This window comes from Rhipicephalus sanguineus, chromosome 11 (genome assembly GCF_013339695.2).
Source record: "Rhipicephalus sanguineus isolate Rsan-2018 chromosome 11, BIME_Rsan_1.4, whole genome shotgun sequence".
In the NCBI taxonomy this organism is placed as follows: domain Eukaryota; kingdom Metazoa; phylum Arthropoda; class Arachnida; order Ixodida; family Ixodidae; genus Rhipicephalus; species Rhipicephalus sanguineus.
In genome coordinates, this window is record NC_051186.1 from 80,198,556 (window position 1) to 80,220,751 (window position 22,196).

At 46.8% G+C, this 22,196-nt stretch overlaps 1 protein-coding gene across 6 annotated transcripts in view; it reads left to right on the forward strand.

Annotated features, from left to right (window-relative positions):
• The window catches only part of LOC119375550 (dimethyladenosine transferase 2, mitochondrial), a 203,694-nt gene extending 181,771 nt beyond the window's left edge, over window positions 1-21,923 (forward strand). For all 6 annotated transcript variants that reach the window (XM_049420374.1, XM_049420372.1, XM_049420375.1 and 3 more), the window contains 5 exons: window positions 2,546-2,694; window positions 11,783-11,875; window positions 16,652-16,696; window positions 18,661-18,800; window positions 21,045-21,923. In XM_049420374.1, coding sequence (XP_049276331.1) covers window positions 2,546-2,694; window positions 11,783-11,875; window positions 16,652-16,696; window positions 18,661-18,800; window positions 21,045-21,219 — 602 coding nt within the window. In that variant the 3' untranslated portion in view covers window positions 21,220-21,923. The remainder of the gene's footprint in view (window positions 1-2,545; window positions 2,695-11,782; window positions 11,876-16,651; window positions 16,697-18,660; window positions 18,801-21,044) is intronic.
• Window positions 21,924-22,196: the final 273 nt, after the last annotated feature.

Here is a 22,196-nt window from a genome sequence, read left to right on the forward strand (position 1 = left end):
TAGTTTGCCCAGGCTCGTTTCGCGCTTGGCTAGCCCGTCCTCATCATATTTGTTCCCAGCTGAGTGCTAATGGTTATGCGACCCATTTCATTATGAAGGTGATATTAAAGGAAAGAATGAAGGAAGGGAATTCTTGAGGGCCCGCATCTTTGTTTGACACAACCTTAATTGAAACCAGCAGATAATGGAGCCAAGGAATATTGAAGGAAAGTAATTTTGCACGTTGAAGATAGCTACGTTGTATCATTTTTGCGTGCCTGAAACCTGTGACCATGAATAGTGAAAAAACAAAAGAGAGAGAGAGAGAGAACTTCAGCTACAGTGAATTGAAATACTTCAGCTGCACGTCGATCAGGAAAAGTGTTTACGAGCCTAAAATAGCCCAATATCCAGACCTCAATGACAAGCTTGTCAAAGTAAAGGCCCTGGAATTGGTGCACTATCGAGGCACACTATCAAGGAACGGCCAGCAGAATGAATTATATGAATTTTATTATGGGACAGTGTATTGTGCTTGCCTTTCCTTTTTCCCTGATCGTCAATATAGAGGCATGCCATAGTTCATTTGCATATATTTTTTTTCACTCTCGAAAACTGGTGGTGCGTCACGATGGATGCGCTGTGCACTTTTACGCTGCACTCAATATAGTCTGTAATGCTCTAGTGCGATGGTGGCTGTTAACCTTTCCGAAGTTCGTGAGAAGATTTCGGTTTACACGTGTCATTTGCAAGCACTGCAGTTTGAGTTTTAGCAAATGAACCTGCTTTATTCATTTTTTGGAAATTCTAATACTTCGAATACTAAAAGTCCAGTGCGAATCGAATGGAATAGCAAGCAGTTCAAAAATTATTAGAAATTTTGAATATTTGCACACCCCTAGTTTATTTCCTTCACCAAGTCGACTGATATAGCTCTTGCACATGAGGACCAGATGAACACTCTCAAGTGTTAAAAGAATCCACATTTACAAAACAGAACAAAAAGCCCTACTCACTAAAACTAGAGCTGTGCAAATAGCAAAATTTTGGGTGCGAGGTGAATTCGAATATTTTTCTGATACTTCGAAGTGAAATTAGTACTGAGAAAAAAGTTGGAGAGGATTCCTAAGCATGTTCTTATGAAATAGCAACATGAAAGTGTTTCTTTTCGCTAGGTTGACGAAGCGCTGGCGGGGTGGTGTTTCATAGTTGTCTTATCAAGAATGAGGCAATGTAGAGGCCGAATTGTATTTATGTGCATGATTTGGTGCAACCAAAGTGTTGCCGACAACACTTTACACGTGTATATTAAGGGGGTAACAGCGCGAACACACACCCACAAGAGAGACGACACGGACACAAAAGCGCTTTTGTGTCCGTGTCGTCTCTCTTGTGGGTGTGTGTTGGGACCAGTTTGTTGGGACTTGTTGGGACCACTGGGTGTGTGCTGGGACCAAATGTAGGGACCACTTTCAATCGGACGTTGACTGTCTCTTGGCTAAGTTCGACCGTAACGGAGCTTGAAAGGCAGCTTTGCCGCAATACGAAAGTGTAGTGAGGTGAAGCATATTGAAAATCTGAAGGGCTCACTTTCAATCGGACATTGACTATATTTGTCTTTGGGAAGTTCGAATTGTTCGAATAGTAAAATTACAGTGCAAATCGAATCGAATAGCAAACACTATTCGAAAAATATTCGAAATTTCGAATATTCACACTCCCCTAACTAAAACACATGCACAGAGTGCTTGGGCAGCTCCTTCGCAAGGGCTATCACATCATTTGCAGAAATTTCACTGCTTCATTACTCAGGGACCGTGAGGGTTCATTAATATATGCATCGTTGAAAGAGTTGATTTTGTTTTGCTTCAATGATTTGAGACCTGTCCCTACTGACGACAATAGTCTTATCAAAATAAGGTTGCTGCGAGCATCTCTGGCAGTACAGCGCTAGAAACCTATCGGGAGGCGTTTTCTCCACTTTGTTGCTGTGCTTTCTCAACCATTCATTTAGGCAATAGCCAGGCTGTTCAATGTATAATAATTGTCATTCATTTTCTTCAACAACTGATCTTTGAAGCAGAACGAAATGGAATATTTCGGTGCCGCATGTAATGGCAAATTCTCACTCTCTTTTAAGTAAGAAGGAATTGAATTTTCTGTCGATGATGTGATAGTGCTTGTGATTGAGCTGCCCTAGTGCTCTTCACATGTCTTTTACCGGGTAGGGGTTTTTGTTTTGTTTCATGGTTGTTGATCTTTTTGTTAAGGGGGTTGATGTGGCCATCGTATGCAAAACATGTCTGGTGGTAGCGGCAGCGTGTATGTTTCTTAGGACAAACAGCAATCACATCACTGCTTGCCCTGAACAGTGATTCCACCGCCATCGCATAATGAAGGTTTACTCTAGAAGCATTTTGCGCTACAGTTCAGAGCTGATGTCGTTGTCGTGCTGTCTCACTGAAAAAAAGCTTGCACACTGCTCACTGCTAGATCTTCTTTATAATTATCAGGCAAACAGGCCTCAAGCCACCCGAATGAGGAGGCAATATTTGTCAACTTTCAGCGCCAGAGGCAGTGCTGGTGGCGAGCCTCAGCCGAGTGCGTGAGGTGGGCTTCCTGCGCTACGTGCTGCACCAGCTGCCCATGGGTACCTCGCTGTTTGCCCTGGGTCGCCTTGCCTTCCTTCTTTTCCTCAGCCACACCGAGGCAGCTGTGAGTGTGCCACTCGTAGTGTGCAGAAATAGGTGCTGGAAAGAGAAGATTCACCCGAATGCTGCGGTGAATGAGACTCTTGCAGTTTAAGCTGTTGTGAGCTCGCAACAACATCCGAAATTGGGGGCGATCTCGTCCCGTGCTTGTGTCCGTCGCTACTATCATGCACAATAAGAAAAAAACGAGAACCAGAGTTCGAACGGGAATTGAACCCGGACATTCTGCGTGGCAGTTCGGTATTCTCCCACAGAGCCATGCCAGTGCTTGAAACTTCTGCGGAAAAGACCCTATAGACGATTTTTCGCGGCTGGTTTGTTCAATGAAAACTAGATGGTGCCACCGCAACATGGCCGGCCCCCTACCCTGGCCGTCTCTATGGCAATCTCCCTGCCGTGGCCTTTGGCAGCGCTGCTCAATATGTCTCTATCCGTGCCGTGTCGTCTGCCATAGCGTCTGCGCGCACGCAAGTATAAGCGAGCAGACGGCAGCGCCGGAAAAGTAAACATGGCGGCACCTGTGGATGCAGTTTTTATATTGCAGATTTGCTTTATATTCGCGTCCTGAAGCTTCGAGAGCAATGTACTCGTCGGTATTTTGCACTGTTTCCAAGATTCATTCTCATATTGTAGTAGACAAGGCTTAGCAAGCATGGCTAAATAAACACAGCTGATCGCAATAATAAAGACAAATCATACCTGACGCTTTTTCTCGAGCGTGAGCTGACACAAAACGATGGCCGATTTTGCCATTTATTTATTGCTGCGAGGACAGTGGGCGAGTAGCAAGCGCGAGTTCAGATCGAAGCGGGCTGTCGCGTCTGCATGGGTGCTGCCATGTTGGCTTGTAACCCCAGCTACTGGCGGTTGCTAATACAATTAAAGGCATACACCGTAAATGTGAAGTAGATTAAACATATCGCTTATCGTTGTGGCATGGTACGTACCAAACAAATGCAAATGTCTCAACGTTTTCAACTTTGAGGCGATCGCATGTAGAACTATGTTTTGCTGCGCAAGCATGTGACTTGCTTACACCCTGCTGCAACCAGCTTGTGTGGTACGGCCACTTTGCTGGCCCAATGCGTTGGCTGTGGCAAAAGGCTGGGGGAAGGCCAGTTACGATCGCGTGATCAAACATCGCAGCGCCCATGCGCCGCTGCAGAAAATCATCTGTAGAGGTTGCGTGAGGAGTCGCATCAAGAGATGTAATATTGTGTGGCTGAAGCGTACAATTGCAGAAGGTGTCACACCAGGTGCATTGCTTAACGAGTGGGTGGTTTAAAGCTGCCCAACCATTACAAATGGCTCAGCCATAATTCATCATTACCATCATCATCAGCCACAGCATCAACAAAGTGTGCAGCTACACAGTCTTGCATATGCGTAGTGAGTACTTCACTGCTTCATAAAATGGTGATGACATGTGGCGTAGTGGATCCCTTGCAACTATATTTGCAGTAGGTGCCCTAAGACAGCTCACAATGGGCTCTATGAAGGCCGCTCGACCAGCTTACCCTGTGACTGTGCTGTGTTCAGCAAAGGCCTGGGATTTTTTTCATGTGCAACCATTGTTGGCTGTACATTGTCCCCATAGCCTGGCCCAAGAAATCGGATGTGGTGTTTTTCCAATTCACGCACTGGGCTTCTTCAACTTACCTTGCTTAATTGCTCTGCTGTCACAGTCTACAGGAAGCTGTAGCCTTGCGGCGCAAAGCAAAGTTATTTGAATGCTGTGATGCCAGCTGCTTTACACATGCATGTTCACAAAGTGCAGTTTATGCTGCGTGCTCTCAACATTAGCACAATCATTATGAAGTTGTACCTACACTGACTGTGACTGTCTTGCTCCGTCCTCATTACTAGCACCACCCTGTTATGTGCTCATATGGTTCCTCCTGCTCCTTCTGTGACAAATATTAAACATCTGAATGTACCGTATATACTCGCATAATGATCGCACTTTTTTTTTTCAAAAAAATTGACGCCAACTTCGGGGTGCGATCATTACGCGGGCTAAATTTTCCGTGAAACAATATTCTGAGCACTGAAAACGCAAAGAAGTCGCTAATCTGAATTCTTACGATAGCTATCATGAACATAACCAAAAATAAATGTAGAGTAAGGCTTACCTTTGTAATAAAATGCACGCATTACGCAGGAGCTACATGCATGGAACACTGCCCTTTTATTTTTGAACTCTCTGACCCCCTAACGTTCATTCTGAGCCCGAAGCGTCACTGGCGTCAGTGTCATCGCCGCACGATTCCTTGTCGGAATCGGCAGTGTCTTCACTGTCCCTTCACTGTCACTTCACTGTCAGTGTCATCTTCTGTCCCGTTGGAAACGTTGGAGCACGTTGGAAATGCCAGTCTTCTTAAAGCTCTTGACGACCACCTCGTCGGAAATGGTACTCCACGCTTCGAGAATCCATGAGCAGAGGACTTCCACGGAGGGTCTCCTGATTTTGCCACTTGGCGTGAAATCGTGGTCGCCCGCCGCCATCCACTCTGCGTACAGCCTCCGGACATTGTCCTTGAACGGTTTGTTCAGTGACACGTCCAGAGGCTGTAGCAGCGAAGTTAGACCCCCAGGGATCACTGCGATTTCCGTGCGCCGCTCCTTCAGCTCGGTACGGACACTGTCAACGAGATGGCCCCGAAAGCTGTCCAGCACAAGAAGTGAAGGAAGCAGAAGCGCTCCTGCTTTTCGCCCCCAAACCGTCTTGATCCAATCGACCATGAGGTCTGTCGTCATCCACCCTTTTGCTTGAGCGCAGATGTGGATGCCACGGGGAAAGTTTCCCTTCGGAATTGTTTTCCGCTTCAGAATCACGTACGGCGGCAGCTTCCGCCCGTCTGCCGTCACTGCGAGCATCACGGTGCACTGCTGCTTCTCCGCACCACACGTTTTCACGAGCACACTTCGAGCACCTTTCTCGTTCACAGTAGTGCTTCGAGGCATGTCAAACGTCAACGGCGTTTGGTCGGCGTTGCCTATCTGTGACAGCAGGAAACCGTTCTTCTGGCGTATCCTCATGACGAACCTGTGAAAATCGATCACTTTGTCTTTGTACACGGATGGAAGTCGCTGGCACAACGACGTCCGCCGCCTCAGCGACAGTCCATTCCGCCGCATGAAGCGTGTCGTCCAGCCGGAACTGGCGCGGAAGTTCTTTGTGGCTATTCCCAGCCTCCGGGAAACTGTGCGCGCCTGCGTCCGTACCATGTCTAACGACACGGCACAACCATCTTTGCGCATGTCCCTCACGTATTCGAGGACTGCCTTTTCGATGTCAGGGAACTTGCCCGTTTTGGGTCCGCGGAAAGCCCGGCGCGTGCTGTTCGTAGCCATGAGCTTCTCGCGCTGTTTTTTCCAATATCGGATCCGGATTTCGTCGACGCCGAAATGTCTGCCGGCAGCGCGGTTTCCGTGCTCTAGCGTGTAATCAAGCGCCTTCAGCTTGAACGCGGCAGTAAAGCTCGCATACCGCCCCATGGTGAAACGGTGCTTTAACAGACGATCACAAAGCACAGCCAAAAAAACGTGGTGTCGAGTGACGCCGTGACGAGCGACTGGGATGGCGGCGACACGGCTTTTTCAGGAATTATGGGAATGCGTCGGCAGCTTGTTGCTGCGGGATGACAACAGGTCGACCAACAGGCGGCCGCCGCTGTAACAGTGCGGGATAGCAAAACAAACATGGCGGCCCACAGAGCGAAGCGACCGCATTTTTTTTTCTTCTTTTCGTCAGTCACGGTGGTTGTGAGTACGTCACGCGCGTCAAAACAGTCTCTTCTGTCTAAATAAGGAATGCTTTCATTTAAATCATTAAATTTACGGCATTAGCATAGTGATGCCTGCTTTCAGATCACAGAAACAAAGATGGGCGCGTTCAGCTGCCACAGACATAAAACACATGGCGGGCATTCAGTGAAAACTGCGGCATTTGCCTTTACTGCAATCCTAAATGGCACGTTTCCGCCAACGGTGGGCAAAAATTATGAATATGTTTGGTGCGTGCAGTTCACTTGGCAAGTTTGGAAGAGTTATTAACGCAACATTCGACAGATGATAAATGCGATGATCATCGGCTAGACTTGGCACACGACATATCGATGCGGCAAGTTCGGGGTGCGATCATTACGCGGGGAAAAAGAAAAATTGAATTTAGACGACAAAATTTAGGGGTGCGATCATTACGCGAGTAAATACGGTAATTGTACCTGACTTTATGAAGCACCTTCGTGCGACAGGCCATCCACCACAATGCCCACCTGACATAGAATCCTATATGGGAAACCAGTGCTGGATAGGTGGCTCACCTAAGATGCTGAGATGCAGAGGCTTCTCAGCATAGAGCCTCCATCGCGTGCTTTTTATTTTTTTTTTTATAACACTTAGACGGCTTAGTTGTGTGTGCCCCGCACACACATCTCATATGATAAGGCAGCTTTCCTTCAACACCACTGTTTGCAAATAATGTAGACAATTTGCCTTTGTATCGTTCACTCGACGCAGTGGCATCATAAGGGGATTGGCAGTGATGTTCTGAATGCAAAAGTTGTTACATATGCCAGATGGTGCATAATATTGCTCATTTTATTCTTGACAAAATTGCAGCTACAAATTCTGCTGTTCGGCACCCTGGCTTTTACTGCTGGCTGTCTTCACTATCGAATAAAACAAGCGGATACACGAAATTTCCTTTAGAAACAGGCCTGTCGCTGCTAGACAGGATGGCAAGAGTGCAACCTACTGCACTCTAGAAGTCATGATATAGAGGTATTTACCCTGACTCATTCCTACATAGTTGTGACACTTGAATCCGCCAGCCGATGTTGCCTTCACCACTTGTCACTTTTATCCGCAGGAGTGTCTGAAATGTGCACGCTGTGAACCACCAGGACGGCACTGAATGCATTCTGAAAACTCCAGCACTGGTTCCCTATGCGTGGCCCTCACTGCCATGCCCTCGTTCACTTCCCAACACGAATCATTTTGTGCATCTCTGAACGTTTATTACACTTAGAAGTGGGCTTTTTAATTGAAAAACAATAACCAAGCCCAATTTTACATTAATGCAAGACATTGAGTCAAGTGAATTAACAGCGCTGTTGAGCCTTGGGTGCTGTTGTGCAGCGCTTGTTCACTGGCGTTGTGAAATTCAGGCATATATGTGCACTGCTTGGTTGTTTCAGTCATAATGTCGCCTCGCTGCAACAGTGCACTGAAGGAACACAAAATGAAACAGAATATTTGTTTGCTTTTGAGATGGCGAAGATTATTCAAGTCTCTTTTCTGCTTTTTCTGTGCTCCACATTTTTACGTTGCACAAGTACTTCCTTTTGTGTGTTGCACAAATACCAGGTGGCACAAACTCTCTCTGAAACACTCCTTTGCAGTCAAAAAAGATAATCAGCGTCAATTTCTTTTATTGCGATAGCAATTATATGGACAGTCTCGGCTGAATTTTGCCGTCGCCGTCGCCGCCGTCATGCACCGTATATGTATAAGTATGTATATATAAATAAAAGCCCCAAAGAAAAATAATTCAGAGAAAAGCTTCCGAAGCGCAGAATCGAACCAGGGACATCTTGCTCCGCAGCGAGTGGCGCTAGCCACTACGCCACGAAGCGCAGATCCTCCACGTAGCTAATGGCGAGCGTTATATACACATCCTTTACCGCTGGACGGACTCGGAGACGGCTGCGCTTATAAGCGTTTCTTCATTACCAGCGAGATGGTGTTAGGAGCGCGACAGGCGCATTTAAAAGTCGTCAGCGAGCTCGCTCGCTTCTTCTTATATTTGCGCAAGGAGAACCTTACCCTTCCGCTGTCTGCTCGCACGGTTTTCTCGTGCTGAGGGGAAGAGGGATGTTTCACGCTTTCACCGTGATGTCCGCCCTCATGTTACGGAGCGTACGAAAGCCACTCGAGCTCAAGGGACGCCGCTAAACGAACAAACAGAAGATGAGCGCGAACTATCAAGTGTCACAGCTCGACATTTGAAGCACGCTAGTTTCCTTCGCTGCTTTGGCCGCCTTTGCAACAGGAGCGCTGTTCAAACTGAGAGTATCCATTGGCGAGCCTCACTTCATGTAGCATTAGTTTCTTGCTATCGCATTCATTGCTTCGGCCTTGCGGCGAAACTGTGACTTTTTTTCGACTTGCATGTGCATGCCCGCTCTGGAGTGGCGCGCGAAAGAACCCACACGTTTCTCCAGTCCGGCCATGGCTTATGCAGGCTTTTTTCGGGTGAGGTGGGACATTCAGAGGCTTGGCGTTTTGTCACAGGGTCGTACTCAAAACTCAAAAGCCACGACTTGTCTGAGGTGATAATGTTGTCAAGAAAATTTGGATTGTCACAAACACAATCAAGAAGTTCTTACAAAGCACAAGATGTCTTTGTTTTTGTTCGTCAGTGAACACTTTTGGCACCAATTTCGCACCATAGTTTTTGGTAACTTTAGTTGTTCTGATGTTATCTGCGCACTCAATCTAAGGCCAGAGTTCAAAAGATTTTACGCTTTCATGAAGTTTTCATCATGTTTTGCCGTTGAAGGGCATCCTGACCGTTGCTGATATCCAACTTACTTTCTTCCCTCCCGAAACAATTTGTGCTACTCACAAACACTTGATCAATCCAGGGCATCACTCACATAAGCAGTCTTGATCATGTTATGGGTTGCATTCACAGTTTTACCCAGTTTGATGCAAAACTTTGTCGCATAACTGTGTTCTAACAAACGACTCACGTGGAGATTACGAGGTGCTTTGAAAGGGGTTCACCTTAAACTCAAACTACGCCCTACTACCCAAACAAGATGTACAGTACTCGCGGATTTAAACGCGACAACTTAGGTCTAAGTAATGCACATACGTACTTTTCCCTTCCACCGTCTTCAGTTCGGGTCATATCGGCGAAATTTGGACTCGAACACGTCGATCAGAGCCAACATTATTCGTCGCGACATGGCGTGGCTATCTCGAGCATTTTTGTGCATACCATTCGTTATACTAAAAGTTTTGATGTCACGTTTCAATATGCGAGTACTGTACGGTCCGTGGAGGCTTGGAGACGTCTGGTGTGCTGGTAGCTGAGACCCCCCGCCACCCAGCCAGCGCAGTAACATCCCCCTCCTTTACCATGTTTTGGCGGGGAAAAAAATCAGCCCTACTACTTCTCGGACAAACCCTGTAACATGGTGCAGCACATAATATACTATGCCACTCCAACACTGTGCGCGTACACAGGTATACATGTGACTGCTGTCGCTATAAAATGCCACTCTTGATGGTCATGAAACGTGGTAGAGCCTTTTGTAATAAGTAAGCAGGTTTCAAGCATCCACCCTTCATGCAATAGAGTTTCCTAGTAGTGGACCAGAGGGAAATCTGGCGCTAGTGTCTATAAGAGCTGCAATGCATGGCGCTTCAGCCAGCATGGGAATGATGGGTAGTACATGGATTTGTTCTAAGCTTCGTTCTTTGGGCTCCATTTGGCTTCGTGTGGCCTGCAGCCGCTATGTCGCAAGACGAAGTTCAGCAAATGTTCAGCAGTTCCACTTCACCAGCTTGACCTTTTTTAGCCTCACCAGTTCAAATCGCCTCACGAAGTTCACAGTGATCCATTCTTTCATCCAAAACGGAAGCCAAAACACAACAATAAACAAAGCCACAAGTGCGTTAGAAGCTGCAAGCACGAAGATTAGGCAAATCCATGTACTACCCATCATTCCCATGTTGGCTGAACGGTTGCAGTGCCATAGCTTCCTCTAGTAAATATTGTAGGAAGCTCTATGCTCCATGCAACTCACCTGGCGTAACAACTGGTGAAATACAGCACAACATGAATGCTTCATGTACACGTATGCAATTGGTTCCTCGTGCGATAGAATGCCTTCTCAGGGGATACTGAACAAAATGTGTGCCGCGGAGACTTTCAGCCAAACTGAAGGATTAGGTGCCAAAATCAGTAAACACAGCCTTCATTTCAGTCAGGACCTAGCAGAAAATAATTTAAGAGTTTCTCACAAACGCGGCCGCGCCGTAAACTAAAGCTGTTGAAGTTCAACTCCACTGCAAAGGGGCCTGCCAACAATGCCAGCCGTCGCCCACATCTCTTAACGCGCCCAGCTTCCAGTGCAGTTCCTAGGACCACTACGAACAGCACCGGCGGCATACAATGCTGTACAGGAAAACGTGCACTCTGCATCCATCTGCATCCACTCTGCATACACGCAGTACAGGAAAACGTGCACTCTGCATTCATCGCGGTGACTTTGACGTTGCGTCTCGTGCTGGCATGCAGCCGCTGCGCACTGACAATCCTCGAAAGATAGAGCCAGCTGTTCATAAATATGTGAAATAAACTCCGTTTATCGGAACAATCGCGTCTTCCGAGTATAATTTCGATGTTTTCGGCACTTTAGTTTTCTTTCTAAAGCAGGTTGCAAGGCCTTGTGTGGCTCAGTAGCTAACTCCCACACAATATGCCTCTGTTTAATTCTACTGAAAAAGCGGATATACTTTAAAATAATTTGTGCAACAGCTGTGATGGGCATTTGGGGGACGTGGTGGCGGCGAATGACATCTACACAAAAATCGGTTGCTCTGTGACTACTTATTTATTTGCTACTTACAATAGACTACTGAATGTTGTGAACACATGGACGGAGCAGAAAGGTCAGCAAATGGTGGAAGCAGTTGTGGCAATTACAATAAGTAATAAAAAACAACAAAGTAATTATTCAATTAGGACCTGTATTCAATTATACAGTTTCGTTCTGATACAGTAGTACGATGAAAAAAAGAACAATGATTTTTCCGTTTAACATATTATACATGCATTTGTGTGTAAACAACATGCATGATCTGGTGTGCTGAACCTTTTTAAATATACCCTCTAGAGGTGCTTACCTAAAATTGGTCGCCAGTGCAAAATGTGAACACAAGTTTCCTGGGGTATCTCGTGTTTGTTGAGGCCGCGAATTTTACCTATTGTCTGGTTTGTAGACATGACAGTGCATGTTTCTTGACTTGTCAACACTGACCGATAGCACATGCTTTTGACTATGTGTGTGATGCAGCACATCACAGCATCCCGAGGCAGCAACTTCAGGCACTATCGAGATGTCAGCATCCTCTACCAGCTCTTCTTTCATGTTGATGTACTTGGCCAGGTAAGCTGCATTGTGTGTACGCTGCTGGCATTAATCTCAACATTGCTGTCTTTGAAGAGTAGCAGTTTGGGCTAATGGGGTTCCACTTTCTGGTAAGGTGGGGCAGCGCCAAGCAGGACACAGCCTCGTCCTGCTTTTAACAAAAATTGCTGTGCCACAGTTAAACTAGCCATACTAAAGCACACAAGAAATGTTGCCCATTTTATATGGTGTGCAAAGAGATAGGTGGCGTTTATTGACATTGTTGCTTCTGCGATCGCAAAAGTAGACTGCATTAATCTTGGAAAGTTCTCTCGCGTACTAGCTGGAGTATTCCACACTGCGTACGTGCTTGCTACAAAAAGGTCACAATCAGTCGGCACCATGTGTTTCTTATCGGCAGTGTTTGGATGTCCTGGGAAACCACGTGCTTATTGTAGTGCGATACTATTCTACCAGAATGTTCAAGTGGGTTTTTGCTCTGTAGAACCAGGAGTCAATTTTGATAATTAGTTTTTTTTTTCATCAGGTATAATTTTTTTTGCCGATTTTGTATTCAGTCATGTCAGGGTGCTGTTACCACCACTGAGATGGCGCCATGTACCCATGATGTCCTCAAATCTTGGGGGTGTCACTGTTATAACTGTGACATGTGTTATTGCTATGCTCCACCGCATTGAGGCCATGCCTGTCTACAATGGAGCTTTCTTAAGTTTTTTAAAACTGTCCGATCAAAGTGCACGCATGTAGCGACACTCTCCTCCTCTGCTCATGTTCCTCCTCGTTCTCCTCTCCTTCGCACTCTCTTTTCGAGCATGGCGCCACCTACCTTGCTCCTGCGTAGCAGACGACACTTCACAAAGAGAGCGTGCGCTTGCCAGGTGGCGCGCTTTAAGCATTCGCACTAGCCGTCTAGCTCTTGGTATCCTTTTTTTTTAATTACAGTAGAACCCCGCTGATACGTTTTTGAAGGGACCGTAGGAAATAAACGTAAGAGACGGGAAACGTAAGAGCCGAAAAACTGGAAAAACGGCAAAATATTTAGTGGTACAGAATTTTATTTCAATTCTTACGAGCAGCACGAAAATTGGCGCGCTCAGCCGCGATCTAGTCGATGAATAGAAACGCGGAGCTTAGGACGGCCTTATCCACAGAAATGTAATCAACGTATGTGATTTTTTTAACACCAACAGCTGTAGGCATGAAAGAACTAAGCACACGCAATCACGACCGGCGCGGCGAGTCCGACCGCGAACCGCACGCACGACCATGCGAGCTCCAACCAGCTCGAACTCCTCCCGTTCTCCGACAAATAACGATGATGATGAGTCTACGCCAACGCGATGGCAGAAGTGAATGCCAATCTCGAAGGCCTTGCTTTCGCAAGCAATTACGTCATACACGCCATGTTTGTGCAATGCAAATCTCAGAGGCTATGCTTTTGTCAATAGTAAATGCCAATCTCGAAGGCCTTGCTTTCGCGAGCAGTTACGTCATAGACGCCATCTTTGCAATTTGAATCTCGAAGGCCATGCTTTTGTTTGCATCATTTGAAAGATTCTGTTGCTTGCGCCTCTCATGCGGCTAATATTACGGTCAAACGAGGCCAAGCTGCGTGAAAATGCGTCATGGCCGCTCTCTTTGGTAGTCACTCGGTTGGCTCCTGGCGCACTTCGCGACGTATCATACGGGAACGGTCCGACAGTTACGACGTAACAGCGGGGTTCCCAATACATTGTATCCTATGGGAGCTATGCCGGGACCGGCGGAAAACGACGTAACAGCCGGGAAAACGCAGCAGTGAGGAACGTAACAGCGGGGTTCTACTGTATATGTTGTTTAGGAGATGTTAGGACACGTTTGTAAAGGACATGTGTGATGTTGAACATTAATGTCCCGCTCTACATGATGCCTTCGGAAACCTATACATTGTACACGTCGTCCTCGCGAGGCGAATTCGCCGCGTATACCAATGACGCACTGAGGCTGCCAGTATGCACTAGAGGTAGCCGTTCCGAAGTATCGGTTGGGTAAAGATAGTTAACCCCGCTATACGTGCGTGTATTATGTAGCACTGTACACTGCAATACAAAAGGGCGTATTTGAAGCATCTCTTTCCCACAAAACAATATCCAGCATCTGGCTCACTTGTTTTCTTTTTTTCACCCAATCTCTGCGTTCGCTATTTCCTGTTAACTGTTTAGCAACCTCACAAAAAGGGCGTGCTATGGGGCGTATTCCTGTCCCGAAACAATAACCATCAATCTCGCGTGTCTTTCCTTTCATTATCGCCGGGCGCCCAGTACTTCCAGGTCACGAACGGCATGCATGTTATTAAAAAGCATCCTTGATAGGAAAGTGGCGAGCGCCGAGTTTTCAAGAAAGGAAGCGCAAACTAGCCAGAGGACGGTTATTGGTGAGGGGCAAGAAGACTCCACAAATGGTGCGGACAGTTTTTAGAGTGCAAGAAACACATGGACAATGAGTGTTGGCGTACTATTATGCTAGTTAAAGAGTGTCGACTATTATTTATTTAGAAAATTACTGTCACTGGAAGCAGCAGCTCGGAGCTTCATTGAAAGAAGAATGCGCCAGAAGGCGTATATAATGCCTAGTCAATACATTTAGACAGCGTTGGTTGATTCGTTAAGAGGTTAGACACACCAGCCATAGTTCGCAAGTGTGCCTCGTACCAAACTTGACATACGAGCTATACTCGCTGCTCAATAAACGAGCAAGCGAACGAATAAACTAGCCTGCCACCGTAAACGTTTCCTTCGCGAGAGCTCCACTCGCAGATAATAATATCATCTGGGGTTTTACGTCCCAATACCACGATATGATTATGAGAGACGCCGTAGTGGAGGGCTCTGGAAATTTTGACCGTCTGATGTTCTTTAACAAGCATTGACATCGCACGGCACACTGGCCTCAGGCTATTCGCCTCCGTCGAAGTGTGACCGCCGCGGTCGGTCGCGACCTTTGGGTCAGCAGCCGAGCACCGTAACCTCTGCTCCACAGCGGCGGAAAGCCACTCGCGGATATAAACCTCCACACGAAATGGCACGTAAACCTTCGCGCTAAACAACACGTATACGTGAGGTTCCTAAACGATGAACGCACCCTGCGACTCGGTTGGGCACGCACGCTTTGCCTACCCACCTTCTATCGCAAGTCCACCGGCGGATCTGTCGACACAAAAGAACCAAAGAAAGCTATTTGCTCCAAGAAAAAAAAAACCAAGCACACAACAAAAACAGAGAGTGCCACTCCTAATGTGAGCTTTTGCACTGCAGCTTTGTTTCTTCAAAAGAACTGCGCTGAATCTCTCAAGTTTCGCAATCACATTTTCGATCGTCAGTCGGCGTGCCTCTGCAGTCGGCGTGCCATGCTAGGCGCACAAACCAATACCGCAAACTCAAACCAGTAGGCGCATCACGTCAAGCAGAAAATGTAACCACATATTCTTGAAAAAAAAAAAACACTTACTACAGACCCCACAGAAGCAGCAATAAAATGTGTGAGAAATAGCGACATACTGCAAAATTAACTAAGACGTGTCTACGGCGTTATAGCACGCAGCGATTTGCGCGAACCTCGACGAGTACTTATAGTAGAAGGACAGCAACTTACCTTGCATAGTCGCGTCGAAAACGTCGGCCGAAAGTTCTATCTTCCGATTCGGTGTAACCAAGCCTTTCTTCGCAACTCGTTGCGTTTTCCGGACGGTATCATGAACAGCTTTTTGCCTTCACTTGATTTGTTTCGGCATCCTCAAGCGCAGCTGAAGCCCATAGCAACCAACCGTGACGTCGGTCGTGTTTGCAAGGTAACTCGGAGCACAACGCACGCGGAATGGAAAGTGCGTATCCATAAAACACGTGCGCAAGAACCAGCGAACCCGCGCTTAGAGAGCAAAAATGGCAGTCACGAGCGACTGTGAACAAACGGACACTCCGAGCAGTCCCACATGAAGGTAGATGGCCAATGCCGACGCGGCGTCAGCCTCGGAGAGGGCAGAGTAGTGAGAAAAGGGAAGAGGCACGCTTTTATGCACGTATGTCGTTACTTTACGAAGTTTCAGGGACTCTAGGTATAGGTAGGCAGGCAGGCAGTTAGGTGGGTTGGTTGGTCGGTCAAAGTGCTTTTGGTTCACTAAGAAATGCTTCCCATTTAAAGCCGGTGGGTGCCTTTTGGCACTGGGCACAGCAGCACTACATTGGAGGCAGAGGCTCCAACCACTTGACTATTACTGCAGTTCTAGTCTAGGAGGGAGGAATTTGTAGTGACTGTCTATTGCTAAATTCTCTTCTCCAAGAGTCAAGTGCGTGTCACCATTTCCACCAAGTACCACGAAGCCTTGGAGAAGACAAGTCTACCTGTCGAAACGTTGGCTCCCGCAACACCCCGTGTTCCAAGGATTTTTCGTCGCTTCAAGATTCCATCTTTCCCTGAACTTCTACCTTATCTGTGTACTTTTAGCAAATTAAGCTGTATTTCTCCTCGCATCTAAGTGGACCAGTGCTCCTCACTTTGAGGATTCTTGCGAGGCAACATTGAGGCAAGGCAACATCCCCGGCATTCGAGTGCATGACCTCCTGAAGTCGGCTGACCTGTCTTGTAAATAAATGTTGGTCTGCTCGTGGCTCTCAGTACCTGAATGCACATTTCTCACTTCTGGTTAACTTCCTCCCACCAACCTAACCACTTGGCCATTGTCTCGGACCTATTTTATAACATATCAACATTGTCCTCTGATGTTAAGGAATTATGAGTAACTAAGCATACTGTGTGCAGGTATCACGTGAACTTTTCCTGCCCCCCCGTGGAGGGAAAACTCAGGTGAGAAAAGCAGTCTTTAATTTTGGCTCGTCTGTTTTACACTAGTTTAAACATTTTTTTTATCATGTGTTCTGTTGGCAAAAGCTGAAGTTACATAAAACATATATTTTCAACATGAGTGAGTGCAATCTCGCTTTCAGATTTCATTTGGTTTCAGGCAGAATCGGACTCTGATGATGTACATAAAGAAGCGTGGTTCCAGAGCTATGTCAAAGCACAGCCATTGATCCATGTTCGACACATTGCGAAGCTCATCTGCGCACTTAGCTAGAAAAACTTGCTGGAAGGATGCGCATTCGTTAAAGAAGTGAAATAGTTGCAGACACCTTTGATTGTAATTTGCATAACGTGGGAAGGAGAGTCGTATACAGGGTGGCCCGCCTAACTCTAGCCAGAGTTCAAAAATATGCTGACGAACTTTATGAGGACGCAAAGGAATACACGTTGCTGGCTATTGCACGTGGATAGTAGCACTATTTTTGTGTTCTGCTTAATTAGGCAAGATTACTTAACTTCTAAAGCAACGAACCTGGGCAAAAATTTCAATTAAGTTGTAGGTCGGTCTGCAAAAAATCTGATTAGACAGTTTCAAGCTTTCTGTATGCTATGTATTGTTTTTTCTGCTTGTTTCAGCTGCCCACGAAATGCAAAATAGTACCACATGACGTGCTCCCTAACGTTCCACGTACAAATGATATGGTTCCCTCACGGTGGTTCTTGACAGTGATAAGCGCACGGAGAGGTTATCGCTTGTGCTGCCGCAAGCTATAAGTTGATCACAGAGCCACCTCCATCATTGCTGCCCAGTCGTTTTTTAAGCGGCAGCGTACGTGGCCGAATGCTATGGTTGTTTGCAAGGGAAACGTTGGGAAGCTCTGCAATTACGGCGCACAAGCAAGCATGTCAGTTGGTTTGTTTGTTTTGTTTTTTTTTTTCGCGCTTACGGTCACATGGTGAATGACTCAGTGTAGAAGTCCTCATTTTGGAAGGAACAAATGACTTCTATCATGTTCTTGCCCAACAATGCTGAAAGTAATAATTGGGCACGGGCTTAGGGGAAATGAGACTGAAGAAAACGAAGTGAAGGGATTGAAACTATAACTTTCATTATATAGTAACCACATCTTCTAAAGCTGCCAATAGCCCTCATTTATTATACGCCATGTGTTTCTCCGCTTTCGCTCTGCATCGGGGGCTATGCAAATACACTGCCCAGACTGTAAACGAGCTGCCTCGGATCCAGCAAAGCCCGCTTGCGCGGAAGTGCTGATTAATATGCTACAATTTCATAGGGGTTACCTGCTGCACTTCGTGTGGTGTAAGTTTTTAGGAAATGGATAACTGTGCCAAGGCATAGATATGGTGTTTTCTGCACACCGCCAACTTGCAAGCTTGTGTTCACCATCGGCTCGTGACAACGCAAAAATATCAGAAGGCATTATGCAGCGTGACAACTGTTTCTACAAATATGACACACATGTGGCGTATGAAATTCAGTTAACTTGCGAAAAAATGTGCATCATTCAAAGAGGACGACGTATTAGTGTTTGGCTGCGTAAGCACTGGGCTTTCTTGAACTCTACTTATTGCGCATACCTGCTCGGCCACTGCCAAAAATGTCACCGTCATCCATTGTTCAGTAATGCTAGATATCTGGAAGAGGTCATGGTGAGGATGAGTGTGAAATTTTGGAGGCATACTGCTATAACCATATTGGCGCACCGTAACTCTACTTGCTGCAAAATGGTTTTAGCTTTTTTGTACAACGCTGCCAAAAGCACTGATGCATATTGTTAGGATGTTCAGTTCTTTTGTGACGCTGCACATGAGCCATGAGATTATCTAAGAAACCATAAAGTGCATTCGCTGTTCAGGCAAGTGTGGGATGGTTCAGCTTTAACTTTCCGATGTGTTAGTTTAGTCAAACCTTTGTGACATGTACTTTTCTGGGGTGTGTGCTCCAGGCTCCATTGCATTTGGTGCGGTTAGTGCCACGCAGCGACCTCTGGGATTTGGCGGGCAGCCCTGAGCGGCTTCACGAGCTGGTGTTCTTTGTGCGACAGAACATGGTGCGCCGCACCGCTTATGTGCTACCTTGTCTCGAGTGAGTATGCTGGCCTTCTGTAGAAGTCACGCTCAGTGGCTTCTCTATCAATTCTGTGCCCACATTCATCCACTGAATGCATTGTAGTTTCTTATAGGTACAGAATAGTTATGGAAAAATTTTCATCATCACGTCTCTTCTGCACTCACGGTGTAAGATATATATACTCTTTAAGTGGGGACACTTCTCGGCTCACTTGCAAGGCACATTTGACCAGATAAAGTACCGTATTTACTCAAATGTAACGTGAGTGTTTTTTCAAAATCTCTCTGAAGTGATTTGGGGGTCCGCGTTATAATCGAAGCACCTCAAATCGTGCCTTGGCGCTGCCGCCCCACTGGTTCCTTAAAATGGCTACGACAAACCCAGCGATCTTTCAACCTTGTGCTGGCAACATATGCACGCTGGCAACATCGAATCCAATGTAATCCAATCCTATTGTTCGCTACGTGTTTTGCGGGTGGTTCATTTCCTTTGTGCTTCCGCGACTTCGGCACGAGCAAATGGTAGCGTGACGAGTTCAGTACGATGCCCGCTTTAAGAGAAGTGCAATACTGATGGCGGAGGAAATCGGGAACTCAGCCGCAGCTCGACGGCTAGATGTGGCGGAATCTACTATCCGTGGGTGGAGGCTCCAACGTGAAGCACTCTTCAAGAGTGAGCTCGGCCGAAAAGGCTTTCGTGGAGCTCGTTGTGGCCGTCACACAGAACTCGAAAAAAAAGTGGCGGAGTTTGTGATTGAGCAGCGAAATCGCCTATTGGGGGTCAACGTTGAGCTTATTTAGTGGAAAGCCCGAGACATAGCTCGAGAGATGGGGATCCCGCGGGAGAACTTTAAGGCTTCACGTGGATGGGCACAAAAGTTCATGCGAAGAAATGGATTTTCCCTCCGGCGAACAACGTCGATAAGGCAGAAGCTACCAGCAGATTGCGAAGCGAAGCTAGTGGAGTTTCAGCGCTATGTGCTCGACCTGCGCCGCTCGTCGCAAATGCCGTTGGGTCACATTGGCAACGCGGACCAGACTCGTTTTCTTGGACATGCCTGTGTCAAGGACTGTCAGCGAAACAGGTGCCCCCCAAGTTCGCATAAGGACAACAAGCAACGAGAAGACGCGGCTAACCGTGATGGTAGCCTGCTTGGCGGATGGGCGCAAGTTGCCGCCATACATCATTTTCCAGCGCAAAACGATCCTGAAGGAGCTGTTCCCCAGGGATGTGATTGTCCGCTGCCAAGAAAAAGGTTGGATGGACACTCTGCTTATGCTTGACTGGGTCAAGACTGTGTGGTGCCGACGGCCAGGTGCGCTCCGAAAATTGCCGAGTAGGTGTCCGCCGCTTGGTACAGCCTGCCGCACGACATGATAGTTCGCGCGTTTTAAAAGTGCTGTATATCGAACTATATGAATGGCACGGAGGATGACCTCATCTGGGAGGAAGAAAGTGACAAAGAGGGCTCGACCACCGGCGATGATGGCGATGAAAGCAACGAATGAACAAAACACACTTTATATTTAGAAACTGGGATGTCTTTGCCACTACCATGTGCAGCAAATAAAGGTACTTTTTTCCCCCCGCTTTACTCGCGTTACATTTGTGTTCTTTTTTTTCGGCACTGAAAAGTCACCCCTCGCGTTACAATTGTGGTCGCGTTACATTCGAGTAAATACGGTAACAGTGGTGTGCGTCCGTTGGTCCGACGACGGTAGCAGATATCTATTGGCGGGACGACACAATTTCAAGAGAGAAAATGGTTTTTGTGCCATTGCTATAGCAACCTACGTGGTCGGCGGCATTGCCACCGTTCGCTGCACGTCGCATTCTTCGCCTGCAAAAAACGCGGCATGTGTTTCCAGCCTTAGTTCCTAGCATGCCATAGCCATGTTCGCTGACTGGGAACTTGATATTTCCCTTGAAGCGATGATGCTAGTGCTACGCCTTTCTTTTTTTTTACGCCTTCTTTACACACAGCTACGATATCGCCACGATGTTTGTTTGTTATAGGTGTCCACGGCGTCGTCAAACTATAGAAAGATAGTTTTTACCACGGGCTCCTCAGCTATCAAGTTTTGTTTTTGATGGCAAAAATAAACTGAATTGAATTGTCTTCAAGTTGCGTCGACCCGCCAATAGATATCCACTGCGGTCGGTGGAGCGATGGGCGCGTGGCATTATTTTATCTGATCGATCGCGTCTCGCGAGTGTCCTCACCCAAAGTATATATCTTACGCCATGTCCGCATTGCAGGAAGTGGATACCTGGATGTGGGCCGCGGCTGCTCCGTGAAGGTGCCACGCGGGTGTTCGAGCGCATGGGGGACCTGAGCCCAGAGCGTATGCTGCGACTTTTCCAGCTCTTCTCAGCACTGCCAGAGTACTCTCAGTCTGCGTTCACCGCTGCGGTAGCAAGAGAGGGCTCCTGACACCTTTTCGGTTATGCATCATTAGGTACATTCTTTCAACCATGACCTACTGTACTCCTGACCTGCCCAGATAGCGGGGGTCCTATGGGAGCGCGCGTCCTCGCTCTCGTTCAACCGCTCGCCGTAGGTGGCGCTACCTATAACCTGTTCGTCTGCTACTCTGCGACCAATTGGACAGCGCTGGAGTAAGAACGCCTGTATTCTGTGACGAACTGCTGGCATTATGTGACTGTTTCTGCAAACTTAGACGGAGGGTCAAGTAAGCTATACAGTGCGGTTAAGTATTTACTGCACACTGGTTGACTAACGTAAGAAGCTGTAGACTTGCATAGTGTAGAACGGCTGTGTCCTTTTATATGCAAACAAAAAAAATTCTAAATCACTTTCCATATTTTATTTCCGAAGTATTTTGCATTTATGCGTAATAATTACACGATATGAGCACTCTGCGCTGGTGAAACATCACCACGAGCGTTGAAGCTGACATCAGCGAATAGGTGCTGACTAGCATTGAAACACTCGTAGGTTACATCTCTAGCGGCAGGAGGTATGAGCTAGAACGTGGGCGCTGGAGAGGGGACATCTGGGCAGGTCGGGAGTATGGTAGGTCGTGCTGTCGACACTAAAACTCGGCACCAAAAGACGAATTTCAACCAACAGGCCCATCTTGCCATCCTACTACCATTTGTTGATGCAATAAAGTATTGCAATAATTTATACATTTTGTTGTGTTTATAAGCTATGTGCTAGAAAAATCGTTTGACTGCTTTGTAACCTGTGCCAGTTTATGTGGAGAAACCATGCCAATCCTGATGGTTGTACTCTAACTTGGATGCGTTGGTATGATGTGATGGCCTTGGTAACTTCAATTAAAGTAAACCATATGCTTTTGCAGCACAAGGATAGGAATGAAAGGGCAACACTTGTGTAAGTTCATATAATGCAACGGTCAGCAGAAGAACTGTTAAAAGCTATGT